General features: G+C 47.1%; 1 protein-coding gene across 4 annotated transcripts in view; it reads left to right on the top strand.

The window, feature by feature from the left end:
- Nucleotides 1-26,945, top strand: part of LOC147113475 (uncharacterized) — a 275,092-nt gene that overhangs the window by 55,143 nt on the left and 193,004 nt on the right. For 2 of the 4 annotated variants that reach the window (XM_085994613.1, XM_085994612.1), the window contains exons 5-7: nt 7,187-7,415; nt 13,916-14,136; nt 14,736-14,786. In XM_085994613.1, coding sequence (XP_085850739.1) covers nt 7,187-7,415; nt 13,916-14,136; nt 14,736-14,786 — 501 coding nt within the window. The remainder of the gene's footprint in view (nt 1-7,186; nt 7,416-13,915; nt 14,137-14,735; nt 14,787-26,945) is intronic. The other 2 variants (XM_085994615.1, XM_085994614.1) reach the window with 1 other exon arrangement.

Here is a 26,945-nt window from a genome sequence, read left to right as displayed (position 1 = left end):
ATTCATAACAATTCACTTCTATTGCGTCCATGTGTTTGAAAGTTATGTAATGTTTGATCAAATTTCTAAGAGTTCAGCTGTAATTTAATCGCTGATGCTACTTGCAAATCTATTTCAGTGATGCATTGCCTTGAGGAGCACAATAAAGCTGCTCCTTGATATAATGTTATTGGGTGCCTACTTCCCATTCTCTCCCTATATTAAGACACTTTTACATTGATAGCATATCACTGTGGCATGATAGTCCCACAGCCAGCAACGCACTATAATACAGAGGCAAGGTGCATGCTTCTAATGGCCTAGAAATTCAACCGTGCAGTGCCAGTTTTTCAGGTGGTAAATGGCCTCCTAAGCCTCCAGGATGGCAGACAGTAAGTGGTGCTCATTACAAGCCGCCTGCCATATTGGTGCAGGCAAAAAACTCAGGGCTGGATTTTGCCGGCGCCCAGAGGGCGGGTTTGGTGGCGGGTCAAAGGTTAAATCATTTTGATTGACGGCGGGTTACAATCCCATCGTCAGCCCGCCTCCAAACAATTTTCCCAAGTGTTGGGTCCCCAATTTACGAATGGACCTGACACCTAGCGGCGGGTAAAGGATTAAAGGCAATTACCTGCCTATTAACAGGTAGTTTCCAGTAGTTGACAGCCTATTTTTGAATTTTGCTGCTTCTGGCTCGGGTTTCCCAATGCCCAGACACCACGCCAGGTAAGTGTGGCGTGTTGTGAGTCGGCTGTAATGTTTCTGGATTGATGACAGCTGCAGAAGTGGTGTGAAGGATCCAATGTTGCACATGGTGAGTCTCAGAGGAAAGAACATTTTGGGAACTGCATTTTTAATTCATTTACACTTTTCTTTAGGTTACAAGTTTTTAAGTCCATGTCCAGTGCCACCTCATTGGGAGAACCTCTCTCACCAGTGACAGATCGCTTCTGCCACCTCACCTGCAGCTGCCATTTATTCCAGCCTATGGAGGAAGTCATTGGAGAGCCTGGGTGTAAGAGGTCACCTTTGTGCAGTGAGTGTCAGTGTTTTCAGCACCTCAATGTTGTCAAACACTGAGAAATCAACTGTCAAAATAAAATTGTGCGTGGTCCCTTTAAGGAAACCGACAGATGACGCGTCATCAAATGACGTTATCTGACCCGCTTCCTCTTAATTGGCCGGCAAGCCTGCAGGGCAGACTTAACAGGGTCAATCAAGGGAAAATCACGTCTGTGGGCCGGATGCAGCTGGGGGCGGGATTGGAAGCCGGAAACCACCTGACCCGCACCCAACCCGACTCCATTAATAAAATCGCAGCCTCAGTGTCCAGGCCTGAAATTGCATATTCAAATATGGGGCCTCAGCCATTTGAGGCCCCATCTGTAATACTGGGTTACCCTAAACGCAGCCTGTGCTGTGCTGGCTGTGTGCAGGAAAACCAGGTCTACATGCAGCCTAACAGGTGGTTCTCAAAGGGACTGCAGCAGGCCACAACCAACAGCATAAGTGTTTAAAATATATGTAACTGAATTTGGAGCTGGGAGGAGCAGAAGTAGGCTTAGAAACATAGAAACATAGAAGATAGGAGCAGGAGTAGGCCATTCGGCCCCTCGAGCCTGCTCCGCCATTTAATGAGATCATGGCTTCACATTCAAACCGCGAAAGATTCAAGCCGCCACTACCCCTGTTTGCCGCTGCTACCCTCCCGATCCCAGTTGCTACCCTCCCCGATCCCAGCCGATCTCTACCCACCTTTCCAGTCACACTACCCTCCCGATCAGAGAAAGAGCTGGTGGGAGCGCCAGCACATATTTTTCCTCAGCTGCAGAGCCCTGAAATCTAAACCTCAGGTGCCTGTGTTTAAAAGAAGGATGTATTTGGAGAGCAGGCCAAGCAACCTGCAAATGTGGAGGAATCAACTAACTGCATCTGTGCAATTGTGAATGACCAATTATCAGATGTACAGCACATTGTGGAGTGTGTAGCAACTCCAGGGCTATCTGAAGCCAAGCCCCCAGTGATAGAGGTCCTAGATCAAGTTGCAGTAGCTCTGGTGAATGCTCACACTACTTCTATAGAGACTGTGGAATCTAGGCTGTCTTGTCCAACTTCAACATGCTAGATGATTTGATGAACACAGCTACTATACAGTGTTTCACTGCCATCAGTGCTGCCCAAAGGTCTGCTCCCAAACAGGTCGATGGGCATGGCAAGGCATGCATTAGTGGACAGAGCACTTAAATGAAGTTCATCCCAATTAGAGCCTGCTGCATGGCTCTTGCTGCTGTAAAAGTTGGTTCAGTAGGAGCCTCTTGTCTCTTGTCTTCATCTTGCTCTGCCCTTGTTCTGGGTGGGTTTCCTCTGCTACCATCTTTTTTATGCGTATGCTGTTTTTGTATGGCAGAATTGTGGAACATTCCGCAGATTATGATGATCTTGGAGACCCTGTCAGGGCTATACTGTAAGATGCTCTCTAATCTGCCAAGTTGTCTGAAGTGCCTTTTCAAGATGCCTATAATGTGTTCGATAAAACCTTGCTGTACCTACTCTCTGCTCCTGCCTGAGAGGTATTAGGAGCCAGACTGAAGAGGAAAACCTAGTTCTCTTAGGAGCTATCCTTGCATTCTTCTTTCCCCCTTCCCATTATCCTCCGAGGACTAACCTCCGGGCTGCCTGGGCCCAAATTGGTTCCGCAGCTTCTGGTGCGTCCGCTGACAATTCTTCCCCCAAAAATGGACTTAAACCAATTTCTAGTCCATTGTGTCCACCTTTAAATGCTAACTCTATGCAGTCTAGAATAGGCCTGTCCCCATCTTTCGTTTTGTATGGGCAAACTCAGCTCTCAGTGAATTTCCTGACCCCCGAGTGTCTGTTCTATTCTGACACCACCAATGATGGCAGCTGGAAAATATACCCTTATATAGGTTAAATGTGGCCTCGCTAAATAATTTTAACTGAATAAATAATGGACTGCTTAATGCTCCACACATTCCTCATTAATAATCTTCAACAGGATCTTAAAAATCATCTTTTTCTCACACTCTTCATAAATGTCTGTTAATCCGTGGTGCAAAAATCTAAAAGCAGCATTAAAGACAGACAAATGGTCCATTAACACTTTCTACTGGAATTACATTGTTTTTTTATTCATCTACTTTTTCAATAAAATCCTCAAACAGGAATATATGACCCTGGAAGTTTTAATTATGGCATGTAAATGAAGACAGTTCTGGATTACAAAGGGTTAATTAATTTCATAATACAGCTGTCAGTGCTTTACCGTGTCTTGTATCTTGATTCTTTTGCATGTTGTTATTGACACTTTGGTTCCAACGAATGTAAAGTGCTTTCCAAGTAATGTTGTTTAGATACTAAAATTAGACTGAAATCCAATATATGCAGTAGTGCTCAGGACTCTGTGTTGCAGCTTCAAAACAAACATAAAGAAAACTGTCTCTTGAAAGAATCTTAGAAATGTTACTTGTACAGCTGCCTCTCTCCATGTGTCAGTCATGTGCTGTGACCTGATCCCTGATCTTGTCACATGAAAGTTATTTTTATGGTTGCTTATCCCCTTTCAACGTCACCAAGACAATTGAAATCTTCTGCCATAATCACTGACTTAGGGAGAGCAGGGGAAGAAAGTACTTTCCCAGTGTTGGTACTGGGGGTGCACAAATGTCTTCCTTTGCCTCACTGCAGGCAGGTTCAGACTGACTTGTTGCCAGCTGTCAGGCTTAAGGGTAGGGAAAGTTCTGAGGGTCACAAGCGTCAGACTGGGACGCCAGTTGAGTCTATCTCACTCTGTTGACCAATTGTGATACTTTTTTAGTTTATGCGATGGCTATCTTGAATTAGGAAATCATGATTTAAAGCATACAGTACTTCTATTTTTCTCATATAATAATTATGAATTTACAGAGAATGAACGTTTAGGAAGTGTATTTTATTATGTTACAAAAATGATTAAGGATCAAGCCAGTTATCTATCCCCTTGTGATATATTCAGCCTGAGTTCCAATAAGGCTCTAATCATAAAATCACATTCTAATAAATAGCACTTGTAGGTGTAAGAATGCCACTGGTCCCATATATAGCGACATCACCAGTGTGTTTATGAAGATTTTCTCTGGGTGTAATCAAGTGTATACGTGAATATTGGGCATATTCCCACTTTATAATTTTTGCTGGTAAATATATACTCACTTTTTAGCTGCTATAAATGCGATCATGTGTTTGCCTCGATCACCTAGCTGACGGAATTTATCCCTTGCTGCAGTAGCAGGACGGCAGTGCAGCTAAAGAGCCAGCAGCAGCAGGATGGCAGTGCAGGTAAAGAGGCAGCGGCAGAATGACAGTGCAGGTAAAGAGGCAGCGACAGTGGGAGACACACAAGAATTTGGAGCACGAAAGGTGCACGAGTCACATTCAGCTTTTATAATCAAGTTCCTGCTTAATACAGAAGTTCTGCGAGACTTAACCAGGAATTTTTCAGTAAAAACCTAATGTGCCTCGCACACTTCTTATGCTCTCTCCCGCTGCTGCTAGCCCTCTAGCTGCACTGTTATCCTAAACCCTTCTCTCTTGTTGGCGCGGCATCTGTAGCTCTTGTCTGCTGGCTTTCACTCACTCCTGGCCTGCTGGCTCTCCTTAGCTCCTGATCTGCTGGCTCTCCCGCTCCTGCTGGTTATCCTGCTTTTGCCGATTCTGTCATTAGCTCTCCAACTCCTGCCAGCTCTTCTGCTAATGATTCCTCATGTTCCTGATTGCTGTGCTGCATTAGCCGCCTCCCCTGCTTCTGCTGTTTATGGTGCCAATTCTTCTCCTGCTCCTGGTGGTTCTTCTGCTTGCACATCATTTAATGTTACATTTCCTATAACTGCTCCTGGTGGCTCTTGTGCTGCCAATTCCATTCCAGTTCCTGGTGACTCTTGTGCTGCCAATCCTGCTGCTATTCTTGGTGGCTCTTGTGCTGCCAATTCCATTCCAGTTCCTGGTGACTCTTGTGCTGACAATCCTGCTCCTATTCTTGGTGGCTCTTGTGCTGCCAATTCCATTCCAGTTCCTGGTGACTCTTGTGCTGACAATCCTGCTCCTATTCTTGGTGGCTCTTGTGCTGCCAATTCCTCTCTTCCTGGTTGCTCTCCAATTACAAATTACTCTTCTGCACTTGATTCTGGCACTGCCTATCCTCATAATTCCTCTCCTGTTCTTGTAGGCGTTTCTGTATATTCCAATGCACCAGCTCCCATAATCTGGGGAACCTGAGCTCCAACCCCCACTTATAATGGTGCTGCATGGCTGGCTGGGGATGAATGTAGGCTAGTGGTTTAGCTGCTCTGTAATGCTCAGCTATTCATCAGATAAACTCACTAAGCCATCAGGAAGTATGTTTTGTGTCCTTTAATTGAATGGTGTGTTCTTGCACATCATGAAGTAGTATACACAGAATAACACATTTATGTATATAACCTTGTGCTGCTGCTGCGTGCAAAATGAAAACTTCCATTCCTCATAACATTTCTCACCAAAAAATAGATAACCACATGTAATTAATATTTATGATATTGTTCTGCAAAAATAATAAAAGATATTTATAGCCTTCAGCATCCTATCCCAAACATCTAGATTCATTATTTATTCAGGAATTCCGATGCCAGAACTGATTCTTTGGACTTCAATGATTCATATAGTCATGACATGTATTTACTGTTCTGATATGAGCCAGTTAGGCTTTCTGATGTGAGCCAGTTCTGCTCCCATTTAGTGTTGCCTTTAATACATTACGTAGTCTATTTTGAACTAGATCTCTTAAAGCTCAAGTTCATGCTTTGCTGACTATCCACTAATGCTGAATGAGATACTCTTTTATAAAGCAATAAATGGTTCAATTAAAAAAAAATCAGTAACATCTCTATTGCTGTCTTATTGCTGGTCAAAATGAGAGATATTGGGGGAAAAATTCGGTATTGCCCCATTTGGGGCGCCATTATTGGCGGTGCGCAAAGTTTAGCGCCTGGCGCTAATTATCGCCTCCGACAGCAAACTTGGCTTTTATCGCCCCTGGAGATGATTGGAGCGCTAAATCAGGCGCTTCACACCTGTCTTAAGGCGCAAAGGCCGAGGAGCGAGGCGCTACCTCAGAGCGATGGCGAAGCAAGGAAGGGCAAATCCAAATAAACCTGCAAAGTGCTGCTCAGTACTCAAAACTCCTTCGCACAGCATTGAATCTCTCCAGAAGTCTCTCTCTCTCTCTCTCTCTCTCAGAATGCGTGGTGCAAAAATGTCACTGACAAAAAAAGGCAGGAAGCAGTCGCCTTTAAATAGCGCTCCCCTAGTCCCTTTCTGACAGCATAACGCTCCCCTCAACCTGTCGTTGCTAGCGGCAGGCAGTAAGGCAGGGGGCGCCACTCAATATCCAGTCCGGGGCGCTAATGGGGCGTTGCGCACTCGACTGATGTCACAATCTGCCGGCGCAGGAGTTCGTGGCGGTAGTGTTTAGCGCCGCCGCAAAATGTCTAGTTAATTTCGCGAGCGGCACAAACATCGCCGTGCCCGGCCTCTAGTTGCTTTGCGCCCCAATTGGCACCCTCTTAAGGCGCTAACGGGAGGCGCAAACAACTGAATTTTTCCCCCATTAATTCTGAAAATTGAACACCTTCCCCATTTCATGTGGCCAGTCCCACCATCAAGCAGTTCCAGATCAGGTATGGCATAGGTTAAATGCAAAATTAAACTCCCTCTATTATACCCCAAGACTGTGCATTAACACCAATTTCAGGAGCAACAACATGACATTTCCATTTGCCATATATGCTAATAGTTCTGAATTAAATAGCTATTTTAGTGCCAAACAGGGACAATTTTGTGCTCTGGACTGACATGTATTAGGAGCTGGATTGAGAGTGCCCAAACTCATTTCTCATGTCGGAATCTTGAAGCCAACAGTAAGATTTTCTTGCATTAATCTGGGTTGGAATCAAACTCGGTTCTGAGAGTGCACTAACCCATTGTGCTACCTAGTCTTGTTTTTACTTCGTATCTTAGTGTCATTATTCTCAACTTTGCCTGTAATTCTGTATTGCATGTATGAATAATTTCTCCCCTTTTTTGATAGCCTACTGCCCTATCTTTTTGTGTTCCTTTACATTCAATATCCCCCCCCCCCCATTACTCACTTACCTCCTCTTACTATCTTCTATAGACCAAAACGTTAAATTTGTGGAATCACTTGATGAAAAATGGTGTGTGTCTTCGCCAGAGTGCCTTCTTCCCACGAGTAGTCTTTCTGAATCCAATCTGTGAACTGGACCCAGAAGTGCCACAGATAAATGAGGTCATAGCTCCATGCAACGTTGAATCCTTTATTTGTTCTTTCAAGGAAGGGTATACGTCATGGATCACCAATATTCTTACACCACATTGGCTGTCTGGTGAGTACTGAAGCAGATTTAAGTATGATATTTCTGCAGAATAAGTTAGAGACCTACTGTTGTATACAGAATGAAACAGAGAATAGTGTGGTTGATACTTTATAAAGGCTAGAAATTGCTTTTTGCGTCTCATAAATTTGGATTCCACCATCATCATTTTCCACATAGCCTAAAACAGCTGTAAATTTATATTGAAAATAATTAGAAATCAAAGCCAAATCCAGTATCCTCACCTAACATTCATGGATGTGAGTGTTACAGTAGGGACTTACTGTATAGCGATCAGGAGTAGGAACCCTGGATGATTTTTCCCCATATGGCAACTAATGCCAATTGTGCCAATCCTACAGTTGCCTGGCTGAGATCAGCGAGCTCACCCCAGGGAGGGATCAAACCCGAGACTTCAATATTCCGTATGGGTCTGTAGCACACACTGAAACATCACATTAGGTTTTTAATTAAGTTTGGGAATCAAACCTGTGCTGGGTACATGGAATAAGTTGAAGTTATTTGCAGAATCAGTAAACGCAGCTAGCTGTGATGAGCCGGTTATACTGAAAGTGATAAACATCTACTTTTTGAAATCCAATAGGACAAGTACTTTGAGCAAATTGATCTGTAAACGTCAGGTTGGTATTCCACCATTTTTGTATTTCCTGCAGACCAGTACAACAATCTTACACATATTTGCAGGTCAATCTCTATAGCAACTTCACTGTCAGAAAGCTGCAGCAGTGAAGGAGATTTCCAACATACGCTGCATAAAATGTTTCCTTTCTGAAGTTTTGTTCAGCTACTCTGCACACTCAGCCAGGTCCAGCTTTTCCTGGCTCGGTCACCAGGTTGATTCGAAGCACCAATTACAGTGCTGCTGAATTGAGCCACTCAGGGCCATTTCAACAAGATACATCATTGACCAGATCTAAGTACAAGTGGAAGCCTCAAGTGACTAACAAAACTGAAACTCTTCTTGCTATGTGATTTCTTTTTTATTTTTTATTAAAAAGAGCGGAGAGTACTTTAAGCTGGAAGTTTATTCTGTCTAGGCTTTTCTTTAAAATTGTGCCTTTTTACTGCTTTTTTATACAAGGAATGTGTTGACGGTGAAATGAAGGAGCTGAAGAAGTATTGCCAATGATAAATTTCTGACATTACAGCATTACATTTCATGCAGTGTACTTTTTCCAGCCACTGTCCAAAACAACTGTTCACATTTATTTTTGATAAATGAGGCAAATACTCTTGCTCTAAATTCCAATGTCTGTTGTCTAATGGAGAAGTCAGATGAATATCCACCATACGTATAGTAGATCAACTGGTCTGACTTGGTCCCTTCTGGTTTTTCCCAAGCAGGAAGTAGTTCCCTTTCCCCTTCCTCAAGTTTCTTTGCCCCTCTGCTGAAGATGGTGGACTCATACTGGGGCATGATTCCATAGGTGCTAGCAACCCTCTGCCACCTTGGTTCTAATAACTGGTTCTTTTAGCAGAAATTTAGAAGATTTGTTTTAAAATAATGGTGCATGTACTGTTAGAAAATAAATCAAATGCACCCTATTAATGGTTTACTATATAGGAAATACAGGCATGGCAGTGTTATATCAACTTTCTTAACATGAGTTGGTAGTGTATATAAATCTATAAGACATATAGGCCTAGAAATTCAGCTGTTTGCGCCAGACGTTAGCGCCAGATTTCCGGCGCTATCCACTTAGCGCCTGGGCACCGCCGGATCTGCGCCTACGCCGAAATTCAGCTGGGCTTTAGCACCGGCGCAAAGTGTTAGCGCCCGGTCAGCTGCGCGCGCATCTTATGACGTCATTCCGTCGTGCAACGCCGTTTGTGCGCCCCAAACCGGAAATTCAGTGGCGCCCGGCCGATGTTGGCGTGGCGCTACTAAGAACTGTGAAATGGAACTCAACAGAGGCCCTGTGGGATTCGGGGAGCGCTAATTAAAGGGCACATCCACTCACCCATAAAAGCTAGCCATTTCGCTGCAATGACTTGACTGGTTTGGATTTCTGCACAGAGAGCAAGGCACAGAGATTACTGATTTCGGACACCATAGGAGAGGTCTTTTTGGCTTCTAGCCAGTGCTTTGACATTTGCATCCTTGTGATTTTGCTGGTTGGAACTTTGTAATGGGGGCTGCATGGGGGGCCAACCCTCAGTTGCGACATTTTGTGCGAAGGGCTGGCATACGCTTTGAGACAGGCCCAGGCATGGCTAGACGCAGAGGGGCCATTAGGCGTCGCCAACGTTGGCCTTACCCAGTCAGGCAATACCGGGAGCAGGTCTCATATCTCACCATGACTGTGGCGCATTGTGTTAAGAGGCTGCGCTTCAGAAGGGAGGTGGTTGAAGAGATCTGCCAGCGGCTTCATGCAGATTTGCAGCCACAGCTCATGTCCAGGGCGTCTCTCTCGGTGGAAGTGAAGGTCACGGTGGCTCTCAGCTTTTATGCAAGCGGCTCCTTCCAAGCCGCTGCTGGGGACATCGCGACCATCTCCCAGTTCGCCGCGCATCGCTGCATCCGACAGGTCACCGAAGCACTTTTCGCGAGGAGCCACCAATTCATCTCCTTCCCCATGACCCAACACAAGCAGGAGCAGCGTGCATTCGGATTTGCCAGGATCGCGGCCTTCCCCATGGTGCAGGGCGCCATTGACTGCACGCATGTGGCTATGCGGCCACCTATCCGCAATGCCGAGCAAGACCGCAACCGGAAGGGCTACCATTCCCTAAATGTGCAGCTGGTGTGTGACCACAGGCAGCGCATCCTAGCTGTCAATGCCCGCTTCCCAGGAAGCATCCACGATGCCTTTATCCTGCGACAGACTACTGTGGCTGACATGTTCCAGGCACAGCCTCAACCAAGGGGATGGCTTCTCGGGGACAAGGGCACCCTTTGTGCACATGGCTCATGACCCCGCTCCGCGCGCCCAGGACCCCAGCGGAGCTGGCATACAACGAAAGCCATCAAGCCACAAGGAACCTAATAGAGCAAACGATAGGCGTCCTCAAGCAACGGTTCCGTTGCCTGGATCGTTCGGGCGGGTCTCTTCAGTATTCGCCGGATAGAGTCTCCCAGTTCGTCGTGGTCTGCTGCATGCTCCACAACCTGGCTATCCGCAGGACTCAGGCACTGCCACCTGACATTGGGCCACCACCTCAGGAGGACGAGCAGGAGGACCCTGAGGAGGAGCAGCACCAGGCCAGGAGGGAGCGACAAGGTCCAAGGGCCGTCCGCCGGGGGCTTATTGCTCGACACTTCTAGGCCCCCTGTCAGGGAATGGCCTGGCCCACTGAACGCAGCCGCTTCGCAAGCCCTCAGCCGGTTAACCCAACAACCACTTGAAACATGACACCTGCACATGGTGAATAAATAAACATCTTTATTTGAAAACCTCAGGGCCCTTCCCACATGGAAGAGCAAAACAGAGAAGACCCCCAAAAAACAGTAACAAACTTCTGTCACTCCCAAAACCTGGGGAGGACTAACATAACATCAGCATCCAAATGGCCTCATCACTGGCCTAACAAAAACAAGCCCCCCCAACAACACAAAGACCCCCATAAAACAAAAACACATAATGCCCCCCAGAACAGAAGCCCCCGCATCACCCAAACCCTCGGTGAACACACTCTATTGGGTGTGGCGAGAGGGCGAGTGTGTGGACAGGCGTCTTTTGCCCCGGCCCGTCCTGCTGCTGCACCTCAAGCTGGGCCGTGAGGCTGTGCCGAGGCTGGGGGAAGGATCCTCAGGGCGACAAGGCGTCTCGCCAGATGCCCTTGGGGGTCGGCCTACACGAGGGCGGGCCCGGGAGGGGCCGGCTGGTGGCTGCTGCAGCTGTGGGTGGCCCTCTTCAGTGGCTGCAGGAGCTCCTTGCACCGTGGCTGGGGGAGTGGCAGGCTCGCCTGCACCAATGGGTACAAGGTGGGTGATGCCAGGCGCGCGCTGGTCGCCAGACACACGTGCACTCGGGCGGCCTGGCCGGGGAGCAAGCGCGCCAAACTGTGGGTGGCCAGACCGGTGTGCGGCAGCAGGGCGGCGCCTGGCCTGGCGACGCCTCCCCACCAGTGCGAGGGTCGCAGAAGTCAGTGCCCCAACTGCGCCGGCATGTCCCCGCATCTGCAGTCCCATTGTCTGGACAGCACCTCTCAGCTGGCGACTGGCGTGCTGCGCTGCCTCGAGTTGCTCGACCCCCCTCTCATACGCTGCCACAAGGAGCTCCACCCCCCTGGCGTGCGCTGCAGCGAAAACCTCGAGGCCCCTGGCCTGGGCTTGGCCGAAAGCCACCACACTTTGAGAGAGGCTTTCGATGGCCTGAGGCATCTGTGCCAGCACCTCCATGATTTCCACGTGGCGGCGCTCCGACGCTGCCGACATCTCGTCCAGGAGGCGCACCTCCTGGGCGACGTCCGAGTCCGGACTGGAGGGCGCCTCCACCCTCTGGCCAGAAGGCTGGCGTGCCGCCGGAGCGCTGCCGCGTGCGGCCACGCCACTGACACCAGGTTCTGCCCTCCCCTCCACCGCCTCCCCCCTCTGGGCAGAAGGGTCGCGTGCCGCCGGAGCCTTGCCGCGGGCGTCCATGCCACTGGGACCAGGTTCGGGGCTCCCCTCCCCCGCCTCCCCCTGGCTCTCCGGCACGCCAGACGTATCCCCTTCATTGGCATGTCCTGGAGCGGAGGAGGGTTCCCCCGAGGTGGCGCCTTCCTGCTGCTCCTCCACGTCCTCCTCCTCCGAGGGCCTGGCTGTGTGGGCTTCAGGGAGCACCTCCTCCTCACCAGCTGAAAGCAGGAAGGCACAAGTGTAGCTTTAGAGTGAGGACAGGCCGACAGCGAGGGAGGCCGCACTGGTGCATTATGCGCATTTATCGGCCACTGGGGAAGGATGTAGATCTGATGCACGAGGGCAAGGATAGAGGTGCAGCCGGTCCTGTCCTTACCAGTGGGCTCCAGTATAGGGTCGGCGTCGCCGATCGCCACAGGCCCAATCACCGGGTGCCGCAGCAGTCGGGCCACCCTCTCTTCCAGAGGCGTCAGCTCCTGGAACTCGCGAGGGCCTCCACCAGTGACACGGAGGCTCCTGGCGTTCCTCGCCAGCTTGGCCTGCAAGAGAAAGGAGGGCGTCTAAGTACAGTGTGGTGCCCTGTAGCTGTGTGTGAGGCCTGCCATGGTGGAATAGCTTGCACAGTGTGGTGCCCTGTAGCTGCGTGTGAGGCCTCCCATGGTGGAATAGCTTCACAGTGTGGTGCCCTGTAGCTGTGTGTGAGGCCTCCCATGGTGGAATAGCTTGCACAGTGTGGTGCCCTGTAGCTCTGTGTGAGGCCTCCCATGGTGGAATAGCTTGCACAGTGTGGTAAGTGCAGAAAGAGCTCTTGATTAACATGCAAGTGCCATTGCAGCGGCAGCAGGGCTGGCCATTAGACCTTGGATGTCCCTTTGGCCCTAATGGGAGGTGCACATGCAAGGATGAGGGGGACATTGGAAAGGGTACTCACCTTGACCAGCCGACATAGGTCGTTGTATTTCTTGCGGCACTGGTCCGCACTCCTGGGAACATCTGAGCTGGAGGAGACCCTCCGGGCAATTTTGGTCCAGGCCTCCCTGAACTGGCTCCTGGGAGCCTTCCTGCCACTAGCCGGGCAAACGACCCGCCTTCTTTTGCGCACCCCATGAAGGAGCACACCCAGCGCATGCTCAGAGAAGCGTTCGGCTCTTTCACGGGCCCTCTCCATGTCCTCCAGGCGTTGATATGCCACACAACCACTCCTGAGGCCTAGTTGCAGGGCTACAGCATGCAGGGCGTGGCTGCAGTCAAAGTTGACCCTTCCCCCTTTAAGAGCTGGCCGGCGTCAGGGTGTCTGCTGACACTCACCACATGATCGCACCTGCGCTGCGCCCGGAATCGGCGTTATTAGGCTGCATCGCCGGATTAGCGCCTGAACACAGGGTTCCAACGCCTTGTGCAGCGCTCGGCCAAAAAGTTGGCCAAATCTACTGAATTTCGGCGAGCTCGCCTGCACTTTCCGGCGGGCGCTAAATTTGACGAGCGCCCGACTTTAGCGCCGCAATAGCGTCAGAACTGAATTTCTAGGCCATACTTTATTCAATTCACCACATAGTCATTCAAAAAACAGACGATGTGCTAGATTTCATTACACAAAACACCACAATCTGAGTAGAAATGCTTGGAGACAGCTGCTACATTAAAGTAAATGAACTCTTAGTTACCGCACGACCCTCGTTAGAATATGTATTTTCTTGGCTTCTAAACAGCAAGGGTGTACTGTACCAGATAATGTGGGAAGACTGCTACATGTTAGAGGAAATTATGCACGTTTAAAATTGTCTAGAAAAACAGCAATTGGGTTCCAGTTGGGGATTATGTGATTTTGTTTTTAATAAAGAAACTTCAGGTGATGTATTTTTTCAGTTTCTTTTTCATAATATTAAAGAACAAAATAAAGACTACTAATTTTTTTTCAATACATGTTCAGGTCACTTATCGTTCCGCCACATTAGTGATTTAACAAGAGCGCTTGGTAAAATTGGCACGTGGGACATTTTGGATCTGCATGGTGGGCAACGGTTGATAGGCGACTACCACGGCTGTTTACACATAGCTCTGAATCGAGAAGAGGCGGATGAACTCGAATTTTCACATCACAGGAATTTGACTGCTGGATACCTCTGGGCTCTTATAGGTTATTCACCACAGGTAGGCCTACAAATTGCTTATTTTGGTATATGTTTTAAATGTTTCTGTCCTGAACATGAACTGTAGGTTAAAGCAGGAAACAAATAAACAACAGATGGTGTTAAATTTATCATACTGGAGGTGATTCAGGCACTTGTCCAGAAGGAGCAAAAGAGGAGGCTGAGTCAAATACTGAACAAAGTTTGCACGCGTCCTTGCTTACAGCTCAGAACTGGCATTTATAACTGTCTGAGAGCAGGCCACGATCATAATCTCAATTGGGGATTGGTATGTGGGTCCCAAAAGGAGCAGAAATAAATAACTGAAGCATGAGGTTAAACAATACAATATCATGGATAATTTTCTGAAATCATGCTCCTGATGTGCAGTCTCACCCACTGGGAGTGCATATCAGGAAATTGAGCATCCTAATCCCATGATTTTCCATGCACTGGTATGGAAAATCATGGTGAGTGCAAACAGAAATTTCCGATATGCATTCCCAGTGGGCGAGCTTCTAAGCCAGTCTTGCAATTTCAGAAAATTACGCCTATTATTTAATCACATTCATCATCTCATATTAAACATCTGTTCAGCTTGTTTTCACCTTTCTTTCACAGATTGGGATACACTGGATGACAAGCCAACAGTTCAATCATTCCAGTATAAAAGTTAGTCTCAGGGACTGCGGCCATAATAGCGTGTGTTTTGTCAGTCATGAATTATTATTAACAAATGTTGTGGTTTTTAGAAATAAGGATATCAGTAAAGTAACAGACTCATAATAGACTTGTTTCATAGCCTTTCTCTATTATCAATTCATGTAGAACTGAATAAATCTTTGAACTAATTTCATGTACACTCTGTCCTTGTTATTAGCCCAGTTTAGAGCTGAATAACATGTATTTGTGTACTTCCTTTATTTCATTGATATGGCTTCCTTGGACATGCCACTGGTAACTTCTTAAAAGTATACTGCCAAAATGTGAAGCTTAGGAGGTTGTGCTATAAATCCCTTATAGCACTGTATAGGGATTTACGAGCAGGATGCATCGCTTGAGAACTGTCGTTCCAGTGCAGTTGTAAATCTCCATACAACATAATGACCTATATTAAACCCAGCTTTTACCAAGAGTGTGCTCTTGATAAAACAAAATGATATCTCATATGCAGAATACATTGTTGTAATGGGTTTAGTAACAGGATGACTTGTAATTTCTCATAATGCACCATTGAAGTGTGACAGTGTAATGTCATTCTGACATTTAATTCATTTATATGTGCAAGATATGTTGAGGTTGACATATCTTTCTGTGCAGCAAACTGGTTTACAAAATAATCCACTTTAGACTGCCATTAATAGTTCAGTTTTGTTGACTTCTAGTTATAAGCTGGAAATGTTCCAGTCTTGTTTCATGTGTACCAAAAGCAGAATTCATATTTTGAGCTAGTTACGTTAGGGCTGCTAAAAGAAAACAAATTTTAGGGTGAAATATGGGAATCACTGGAGAAGCATCATGCAACAACATGATGACATCATACATTGTACCAGTGCACACTTAATTGGAAAATAACATTTGTTCTAAAAGATGTGAAAATCATTGGGAAATCCCACTTATCCTACCTTACATTCCACTAAAAATAGTATAATAAACATAGGAACATAGGGAAGTACAGGACTGAAAAAGACCCTGCCGTATATCTGGCCAGTTCCAAAAGCAAATGCCTGTTAATCATTCGCGCCTCAAATATCTATCCAATTCCCCTCTTATATTTTTCCACACTGTCAGCCCCTATTGTCTCCCTGGGCAATTCATTCCACACAATCACCACCCTCTGCATAAAGTAGTTAGATTTAAATTATCTGCACATTCCCTCTTCTAAGGTTAACCCTGTGTCGCCTAATTATAGTGTTTGTGGCAATCTCAAAAGTATTATCAAAGTTAAATTCATCTATTTTCTTTAAACATCTTTAAGAAACACATAAATAATACAATTCTGAAAAAAATCTCAAAACTTACCCCCATCTCATCTTTCTTTCAATGCTTTCAACAACTTTACCCCACATCATTGCCTGAGAGACACGGGTAGAAACTTGTCTTGGGCAGCAGCACAAAACGGGTGGTATTGCATCTGCCACCTGTTATACAGTTCCTTCAAGTATTTCTCCAATTCCCTTTTGAAAGCTACTATTGAATCTGTATCCAGCACCCTATCAGGCAGTGCATTCCAAATCCTAACCACTCGTTGCGTAAAAAAGTTTTCCCTCATGTTGCCTCTGATTCTTTTGCCAGTCACCTTAAATCTGTGCCCTCTCTTCATCGACCCTTTTGCCATTGGAAACAGTTTCTCTTTATTTACTCTATCTAAGTCCTTCATGATCAGATCTCCTCTTAGCCTTCTCTGCTCCAAGGAGAACAACCTTATTCAGATTAACAGTACCCTTCTAAGAAACTATTCAAGTAAAGTTAGCTGACACTTGCAAGTTCCTTTGTTAGTTATTTCTATCAATATAAAATAGTTGTCACTTATATCTACTTATAGCAGTGCAAAACAATTTATCGCTGAAGCCATACTCAGCAGTGTAAAATGATTGACAGTTGTCACTGTTTACCGTCACACTTTTTTTCAAATCAGACACGTTCCATGCATCATTCTAAGTATGGCAGGTTGTTGACACTGGGTTGCTTCTTGCACCTACTGGACCCTCCACCTTGTTATGGGTTGTCCTTTCAACACAATGAAGCCATTTTTCCATTCCTTCATAAGCCTGTTTTTTCAGATTTGGAGCTTGCTTGTTAGAGGGTGGGATATACGAAGCTGCTGCAGGATTTAAAGACCTTAAACAGCTTAAAGGGGCAGACATCGTCCAGCACTTTAAGCTACCAAAGGCTTTTAAATTGTGTTTACTCAAGAAAAGAAAGTTCATAGAACAATGTGTGCAGGTGGGCCCTGGGGTTCTCGGAGCTCCCAAGTCCTCTGATGGAGCAATGGAAGTGCTGCTGGAGGAAGGCATACCCTCTATGGCAGGACCCAAGGAGCGCTGCTTGGGGACAATAGAAGGAGGTCTCCTAGGCAGTGGGTGCCAATTCTACTACCCACGCATGGCTAGGCATGGGTTAAGAGAACATGGGGGAATAATTCGGTTGATTTGTGCCTCCCATTAGCGCCCTAAGAGAGCACTAACGGGGTGCAAAGCAACTAGCGCCTGGGCGCGGCGCTGCTAAGGCCTCCCGCGAAATTCAGCGGGAGGTTAGCGGCGGCAGTAACCGTTAGCGCCCCGCGGCGCTGCGCCTCCGGTGATGATGTCATCACCGTGCGCGGCGCCCCGCTTGCGATCTTTGGTAGCGCCGCCTGACTTACCGCCGGACGCTATGTCCGATAGGATGAAGGGGACCTACCTGCGGCCGGGGTGGCGCAAATTAAAGGGGAGGTGCCGGGCGGCCATTTTTGTTGCTGGCCGCCTGCCAGCACCTGCCCCCGTTGCTGTCTCCGGCCTTCTACGCAGCCCCCCCACGGGGTGCTGGCTGCCTTCCGTGAGCCCAGCACTTCTCTTGAGTGCTGGGCACTTTTGTCGGCACTCTGATCCCTGGTGGCCCAGCTGGGCCCCGCGTCGTGCTGCGCTAGGCCCCTCCCCTTTAATAAGGGGAGGAAGGCCTGCAGTACCGCGGCATGACGTGCCGCAGAACGTGGCGCTATTCACTCGCAGCGCCCCAAGAGGGAGGCAGGGCGCTTCCAGTAATGCCCCGCCTCCCTTTTGGTGCGCTACTAGTGAGTTTCGGGCGCGGAAGTGCTAACTTTTTCGGGGCGCTAAAAGTAGGCGAAGTTAACACCCCAAAGGGGGCACGACCCAATTTTGCCCCCATATGTCATACCTTGACAACAACAGGAAGCACCATGGTAATAAGCACAAGGCACTAGAAATCTAGACAGGGAGCAAAATAGACAAAGGGAGAGAGACAGAGAGATGGAGCAAGATAGTATGGGTTCTAATTAAAATGATGATCAGACTAAAGTTGTTATCTATCCATACATTGTAATTAGAAAGGTTTGGAAGTTGCTTTCATGTTGTGTGAATGGGTGGATTTTTTGTTTTGCATAGGAAAGATGCTTCTGGAGAGAAGCAGGGAGATATGACAGGATTCTTAATGCAGTGACCAGGTGTCAAGGTTAAGTGATGATTCCTGGCAGGAGTGGCACAAGTGCCTCTTCCAGCTGGCAACAACTTGTCCTCTGCAGGCTCTTCAGGTTGCTGCTGCTCCTCTTGCTGCCAGTGGGGACCTTCTTCTTCTGGGGTTTCTATGATGAGGCCTCTCTGCAAGGCAAGGTTTTGCTGCATGCAATCACAGTCTATAAGACTCCAGCCAGGACTATATTGCAGGACTCCCCGGATTGATCCAGGAATCTGAAGCACTGCTCCACACAGCTTGTTGATGTGCTTCGTCATTACTCTGGTTGATGAATGCACCTTATTACATGTCCAGATTGTGTGTTGAAATATGACAGGGTGTCATCAGCCTTGGCTACAGAAATTAACCTTCATCTCCCAGAAGCCATCCCAAGACTTGGCTTTTTAAGTCACAGTGGCAGTAGAGTGGACTGCTTTGAAATGAAGGCATCATGACAGCTGCCAGGGAACAGCACACTGACTTGCATAATGTGTTGCTACTAGTTGAGGGACTGAAATCCTTTGCTGTTAGTGTTGGTATTCGGCAAGAAACCATACACAGGGTGTAGTGTATGGAGCAGTATTTTCTGCTCCTGTGCCCAGGGCTATTGGATTGCTTGGGCTCAGTGAATATAGGCAGGGAGGAGTACACGCCCCTAAAGGAGCCCACTCGTATTTTCCGTCTGTTAATTTAAATAGATGAAAAATCGACACGGGGCAGACGACACATCCCTAATGGAGCCCGCTCAATTTTCCGTCCGTTAATTTAATTTAAATACTGTAGATTGAAAGTCGGACAGGCTCCCTTACGGTGTGCGCTCCTCTTTGCCTGATTTTCCTGTATTTTCTGTGCGCAGGCGATCCAATAGCCCCAGATGCAGGAACAGGAAAAATCTGCCCCATGTCTCCCTGTGCTCACAAATCAAGTGATCCCAATTGGAAAATTTAGGCTGTGGTGCTCATAGTGATTTATATTGCCTCATCTGCGACGAGAGACTTTCTACACCTTATTGCCTCCATAAGCTCCACAGCTGGATTAACGCACTAAGTGTTATTTATAGTGTTTACGTGTCTATTAAGGGAGTTAATAGGTGATTCTGCATGGTTATTACAGTTTTTTCCCTGATTGGCTGCTCAGTTGTTCATTAATTGCAACGTGCCAGCTCTGAGAATGCACAATAAGTAAACCTGTGCATTCCTGTAAGTGCACAAAACAATGGTGAAAAAAATTAACTCTTGATTTAATGCAGTTAGTGGGGGAGCAATTGGGTATAGCCCCGTTTGGGGCGCTAGTCCTGGCGATGCGCAAAGTTTAGCGCCAGGCGCAATTTAGCGCCACCTGGCGCAATATTGGGTTGCAGCGCCCCTGAAGGTGATTGCGGCGCTAAATCAGACGCTGCACGATACTCTTAAGGCGCTAACCCGGCGGCGCAACCCAATTTCGTGGCGGCGGGGCGCAGCGAGGGTGCTGTCAATAATCACTTTCCTCGAGACACACTGGCGCCGGCCAGCTCTTAAAGGGGCGGGTCATCAGCCACGGGCACAGAGGATAGCCCTTGTCCTCGAGAAGCCAGCCTCCTGGGTGAGCCGGGGCCTCGAAAAGGTCTGCAACAGAAGTCTGGTGCAGGATGAAGGCGTCGAGGCTGCTGCCTGGGAACTGCGCATTCACTGTGAGGATCAACTGTCGGTGGTCACAGACCAGCTGGACATTCAAGGAATGGAACCCCTTGCGGTTGCGGAACGCCTCCGGATTCTCTACAGGCGCCCGCAAAGCCACGCGCGTGCAGTCAATGGCACCCTGCACCATGGGGAAGTCCGCTATTGCAGCGAAGCCCTCTGCGCGCTCCCGCTGCTTGTCCGGGGTCATTGGGAAGGAGATGTACTGCCGCCTCCTTTTAAACAGGGCATCAGTCACTTGACGGATGCAGCAATGCACCGCAAACTGCGAGATGTTGGCTATGTCCCCAGTTGCGGCCTGAAAGGAGCCACTTGCGTAGAAGTTTAGGGCAACAGTCATCCTCACAGCCACCGACAGAGATGTCCTGCACCTTATCTGAGGCTGCAGATCTGGCTGAAGCAGGTGGCACAGCTCAGTCACCACCTCCTTTCTAAAGCGCAGCCTTCTGATACACTGCTCCTCCGACATGTTCATGTAGGAAAACTGCTGTCGGAAAACCCTGGCAGCGTAAGGTCTGGTGTGGCGACATCTGTTGGTCCTCCTCCGTCTGGCCATGCCTGCTCCTCTCTCCCTGCGTCTCTGTGCCCTTTCCAGATGATTCAGCAGCAGGACGTTCCCCTCCAATGCAGCCCCCATAATAAGTGCGCAAAGAAAGTTTTGCCGTTGGAAATGCTCACCAACAGCAAGGTGATGGTCAGAAGGCTGAAGTTCCTCTGCCAGCGCTGGCTCAGTGGTGAAATGGCTCGCAGTGTGCAGCCCAGCAACTCTCTGTAACTCTCGAAGAAGTTGTGAGCCAAAAAGGCTGCCGCTTTTAAACCACACCAGTGCCCTTTAAATAACGCCCCTCCAGCCTGAAAGCGACTGGGGAAGGCTCCAGGTAAGCTGTCCTTATTAGTGCCAGGCGCTACGGAGGGGGGCGCCACTGAATTTCCGGTCCGGGCGCCCAAAAGGCGTTGCACACTCAAATGACGTCATGATCTGCCTGCGCCCGTGAGCGGGCGCTAAGATTTAGCGCCGGCGCTAAATGTATGCTCAATATGGGGCGAGGCGCTGGGCTCACTGCACCCAGCCGAAAATTGGCTAACGCCCCACTTCTCGGCCTCTTTAGGCGCTAATTGGAGGCGCTACCAACCGAATTTCTCCCCCAGTTTGGCCTTCAAATTCCCAGTACTTTCCCACCACACAAAGTTCTGCCCTGAAAGTGCTAATTTGTAAAATCTACCCCTGTTGTCTCTTCCCCCAGCAACATCCCAACCACTGACTGTTGACTACTTGAACACTTCTCAAGTTAGGTAAAACAGTTAACCCTGTAAGTAACTAAATTTAGCTCAACAGTACAGTAAAACTGAAAGGGGGAGAAATAATAATAATAATAATAATCAACTTTATTGTCATTGTTAGTGCACAAGTGCAGTACAACGAAATGTAGGCTTGCGGCTCCCGAGAGTGTACATTTAGATTAAGACATTTAAACATTCAACATACATTTGGCTTGTAATACATTAACATAAACATAACCATAATAAAGTGCATTGGCAGATGTGCAGGCTTTAGAGCTTATTTGTGGAGTTCAGTAGGATGACAGCCCTGGGAAAGAAGCTGTTCCTAAATCTGGTCGTACGGGTGCGAATGCATCTGTAGCGTCTCCCAGATGGCAGGAGGGCGAACAGACTGTGGCTGGGGTGGGTAGGGTCTTTGATGATGGACCGTGACCTCCGTAAACAGCGTTTCTGGTATATGTGCTCTATGGTCGGTAGCCGGGTGCCGGTGATGCGTTGGGCAGTTTTGACTACCCGCTGCAGGGCTTTCCGGTCATAGTAGCTACAGCTGCCATACCATACTGTGATACAGTTCGTCAGGATGCTCTCTATTGTGCAGCGGTAAAAGTTAGAGAGGATCAGGGGTGACAGGTTACATCCCTTCAGCCTCCTTAGGAAATATAGGTGCTGCTGGGCCTTCTTCACCAGAGAGGAGGTATTGAGGGACCAGGAGAGGTCTTCCGTGATGTGGACTCCGAGGTGAGTAGCGCCACCTGTTAGCGCCTAAAGAGGCAGTCAGTGGCTGTAGCACCACTGGCTGCGCCTCCCGCGATATTCAGCAGGGGCGCTAATGGTGGCGTTAGCCTGTTGCGCTGCGCCGCCACCGATGACGTCATCGGTGTGCGCAGCGCCCTGTTCGCGATATTTGGTAGCGAACGGCGCTACAGCGGCATTGCCGGCTGTTTCCCGAGAGCCCAGCACTTCTCCTCGGTGCCGGGCTCTTTTGCCGGCACTCGCGATCGGGGAATGCGCTGTTGCAGGCCCCTCCCCCTTAACAATGGGAGGAAGGCCTGCAGTACCGCAGCGTGCCGTGCCGTGGCCTTCGAGGGTTTCTGAAACTGAATTTCTGGCGATCGGTATTACTCCCAACGCAGCGCAAAAATCAGCGAACTTGGCGCCAGTTGGCGCCTCAACCCAATTTCTAGGCCAAAGTGACTTCAACTTCTGAGTGAGAACTGATAAACTATTGCCCCAGGGTTCAGAAGTAATTGCAGCCATCAGCTTTGGGACTTTTATCAAACAATTAGACATTTGTATAGCTTTTTAGTCACTCGTTTATTGCTAACTGCAATTAAAATTCTTTATCCCTGTCAAATGTACAAGGAATCTAAATTTTACATGGCTTTAGGTTACCGATAAAACTGCAAAACATGCACTGAACAATTTTTGTTTATCAGTGTATTGAAAAGTTTAATCATAGTAGAGAAAGAAAGAACGAACTTGTATTTATACAGTGCCTTATTTAGTCAGAATGTCCAAAACACTTTAAAACTAATTGATTACTTTTGAAGAGTAGTTACTTAGTTACGCAGGCAAACATGGCAGCTAATTTGTACAGAGCAAGGTCTCTTAAACAACTATGCATGAATGGCTAGATAATCCGTTTTGGTGTTGTTGGCTGAAGGAGAAATGTTAGTCATGACAATGGGAGAACTACTTGCTCTTCTTCGAATTATGCCATGAGATGTCTTATGTCCACTTGAGCACCAAAGCGGGATTTCAACTTGACTTCTTATCCAAAAAACAGCACTTCTGACAATGCAGCATTCCCTTAGTACTGCACTGGAGTGTCAGCTTAGGTGTGCTCAAATAATTAGTGAGGCTTGAACCCATGACCCTCTGTCAGACACAAGAGTACTACCAGCCGAGTGAAGCTAACTGGAAGGAGGCAATATGTGCCCAGCAAATTTGTAATTTAAATTGTACTGTTATATATCATTGTATTATTTTTAATTTGTTCATGTCATTTGAAAACAGTGAGACTGGAATGAAAGGACTTCATTGTATTTTTACACACAGCCCCTGTCCAGTTACAGCACACCCACTTTGCTTGTTTCCATAACATACCTAATTTGCATTTACTGGTTGAAAATAGTGGAGCTATAAATCTGCCAAGTTGATATGTTGCCTAGGAGATTTCTTTTCACAACTTTTATCACCTTAAAAGCAAACAATACCAATCAAAAATGTACATGACATTGTTTAGTAGTTACTGATATTACACATAGTTGCTTGCAGCTAACAAGTAAAGGGTTCACCACCGAGGGAAACACCTTCTCTCACGCTGGCCTTTAATCCTCCTCAACTTCCCTCCTCATCCTGGTCACACTGAATCCCGGACCTCTTTCTCAGTTTCAAGCCATATAAGTTTATTGTTAGGGTTGAAGCCTTTGCCCAGGCTTGTAGCCTTCACACTCAGCTCCAGCCCAAAGGCCACATCGCCAGCCTGATCCTGTATGTAGCAACATAAAAAGCTCTGTGCTTCTCTCATTGACATACACTGTGATTCTAGGAGACAAAGTAATTTCATACAAACATGTTAAGGATTCATACGCAAATATTTGCAGTGTGATTTCAAGGCCTATTTATATATGTCAAGTATATTCTTTTGTGATCTTATTATTCGTTTTTAATTGATACAGTGTGGAAATTCAAATGTTAGACAGTAAGTGACAATAACAGAATTAAATTGTTAACTGTAATTTATGTTTTACACAGTAATAATTTAGATTGGTGCTTAACAAAAGCAAAGTGTTGCCTGTGACTGCGCCAGAACAAAGCTGATGCTTTACACTGTGCACCGAGAGCTGGCATTGGTTGCAGCAGTAATAAATTACATACAAGTACTGCAGAACAATAACAAAAAACTGCTAGCCATCCATTTAGTACATTTACAAGAAATCAATATCAATACTTAATGCAGCGCTGATGAAAAATGAGGAAAGACACAGAAAGCATAATAAACGTGAAATGAAGGACCTTATAGTCCTCCACTTTTAAGGAAAAAACTAGCTGTCTATATTTTCATGTTCATAGATATTTCACAGATGGTAGGCTTTGAAAGAAGGTTTTCTGATCATAAAATTTTTATAGGATACAGTTTATCTGTTACATTTTATTCTACATTCATACCTACTACATTTATAGAGGTTTTAAAAATTCTTCTTGAAGAATATGAATTATAGATAATCTGTATGTATATATTTGTACATCTTTATAATAAACTTTGAATCCCATTCCACTCCCAATATATCTGGTACTTTTATTTTTCTGTGTTAATGATCTGATTTATAATATGTTTAAGAGTTATGTAGTAACTTCCTTAATGTATAGAACACCAAGGTGTCAGCTGAGTCACATAATAAACATATAAAACAAACTCCCCCAAAAATCATAAGTTTACACATCAAATTGCTCTCCTCCTTCCACAAACAGTAAAATGCCCCTACCTCCAGACCTCTGAATATCCTGAACTCTGGTTACACTTGTTCCCCAACACCAACAATTTATGGTTGCCACCCAGCCAACTAACTGATTTGGAAGTCTGATGTAAGGGTCCTGAAATAAATGAACAACATTTACAGGAGTTACATCTTCAAAGAAAAGAGAAAATAAGGGAGCACAGGGAGGAAAAGAGAATTGAGGGAGAGAGAGAAAAAAACAAAAGTGAAGCAGGAGTGAAAGTAAAGCTGAAGTAAAGAAAGAGCAAAAGAGAAATGGAAGTGAATGAAGAGCTGGTGTGCAAGAAAGAAACAGAAGTCAAGGAGAAGAGAGAGATTTTTTTGAAAACTTACTGGTAGCGTGTCTTTAGCTGGAGGGGCATGAGAGACTGTGAAAACATTTTGGTGCCACCTGACTGAAAAATGTTTGAGAACCACTAATATAACCAGTGGCCTTGACATGTGCAAGAATCCATGTTCTAATGAACAAATGCCTGACTTTATTTATTTTGGACAGAGACTGGGAGGAGGCTTAGAGAAAAGAGTGGTTGACTGAAAATGTCTGCATTTGGCGGATGAGGAAAATGACAAGTGGGTGCTAGGCCCACCAGAAGATCATTTTTTATTGAATTGCACTCCAGTGGCAGCGCCATTGGGAGAGATGCTGAAAGGAATGGCTAGCACAGTGAAGAAAGCTTAATGTCAATAATGGAAGATAGAAACTCCATTGACAAAACCCGTTTGGAAAAGAAAGACTTGCATTTGAATAGTACATTATTATATCACCCAGAAACTCCTCAAAAGCCAAACACAATTAACTAGTTTGGAGTACAGTGATTGTTGTTATGTAGGCAAATGCAGCAGGCATTTTCCCCATAGAGAGCTCTGACAAATGGCAATAAGATGTTTTTGGTGGTGCTGATTGAGAGACTGATGCGCCATCAATAACTCCAGAAGACTAAGAGTTAAACTTATAACAAGTAGGCTTTTATTAACAAAAGAATACGAGCATGCCTCTGCTGGTAGACCGATCCTTAAAGCCAGGGGGACTGGAGGTCAATCACCTTTATACCTGGGCTTAGGGGTGGAGCCAGGGGCGGAGCCAGCTGAGGCATGCCCAGACATGTTCTGTACAGGCAGATTAGTGGTTTACCACATTCACCCCTTGTTTAAAATGAGTCCGGCAGAGTGAAGTGTCTCAGAAGTTCGTATAGGCAAGTCTCTCCAGGGGTCTTGTCTGCCGTAGTGATCGTCGTGGTGCCGGCTGCGGCGGTTCTTTTCCCGCGGCCGTTTCCCGCGTGGGCCGGAGCACCGGCGTGTCGTCTTCGTGGGTGCGGGGTCGGTGGGTGTATAAGGGTGGGTCACAGGGCCCTGGCGTGCCGTCTACTTGGGTTAGATGTGGATTCCCTTCTAGGGGTGTGTCGTGGGTAATGGTAGTGGGTAATGGTAATGGGTAGTGGGTAATGGTGTTTTCGGTGGCACCTGAGGGTGCGAGGTCTCGTATGGAGACCGTGTCCTCCCGCCCGTCAGGATACGCCACGTATGCATATTGTGGGTTGGCGTGGAGGAGGTGGACCCTTTCGACCAGGGGGTCTGTTTTATGGCTCCTCACGTGCTTCCTGAGCAAGACGGGCCCTGGAGACGTCAGCCGTGGCGGTAGCGATGTCCCCGAGGTGGATTTCCTAGGGAAGACGAACATTTTCTCGTGAGGGGTGGCGTTCGTGGCGGTACAGAGTAGTGACCGTATGGAGTGAAGCGCATCGGGTGGTGCGAAACATACACTTTTCTTTGTTGTATGTCAAATTTAAGCGCTGGGCTGTTCGGAGGAATTTTTCTAGATTGGCGTCATGGCCCTGCTGGTCATGGCCGCAGATGGTGACATTGTCCAGGTAGGGAAAAGTGGCCTGCAGCGCGTTCTGGTCAACCATCCGGTCCATCTCCCTTTGGAAGACTGAGACCCCGTTGGTGACACCGAAGGGGACTCTGAGGAAGTGGTAGAGGCGGCCGTTTGCCTCGAAGGCAGTATACTGGCGGTCTTCAGGCCTGATAGGGAGTTGGTGGTATGCCGACTTCAGGTCAATGGTAGAGAATACCCGGTACTGTGCAATCTGATTGACCATATCAGATATGCGGGGAAGGGGGTATGCGTCTAATTGGGTATACCTATTGATTGTTTGACTGTAGTCAATGACCAGGCGCTGTTTCTCGCCGGTCTTCACGACCAC

This window comes from Somniosus microcephalus, chromosome 8, assembly GCF_052327205.1.
Source record: "Somniosus microcephalus isolate GS21.2 chromosome 8, FLI_Smic_1.0, whole genome shotgun sequence".
NCBI lineage: Eukaryota > Metazoa > Chordata > Chondrichthyes > Squaliformes > Somniosidae > Somniosus > Somniosus microcephalus.
Note: the sequence above shows the minus strand (reverse complement) of the source record. Positions and strands in the feature narration are given on the sequence as shown.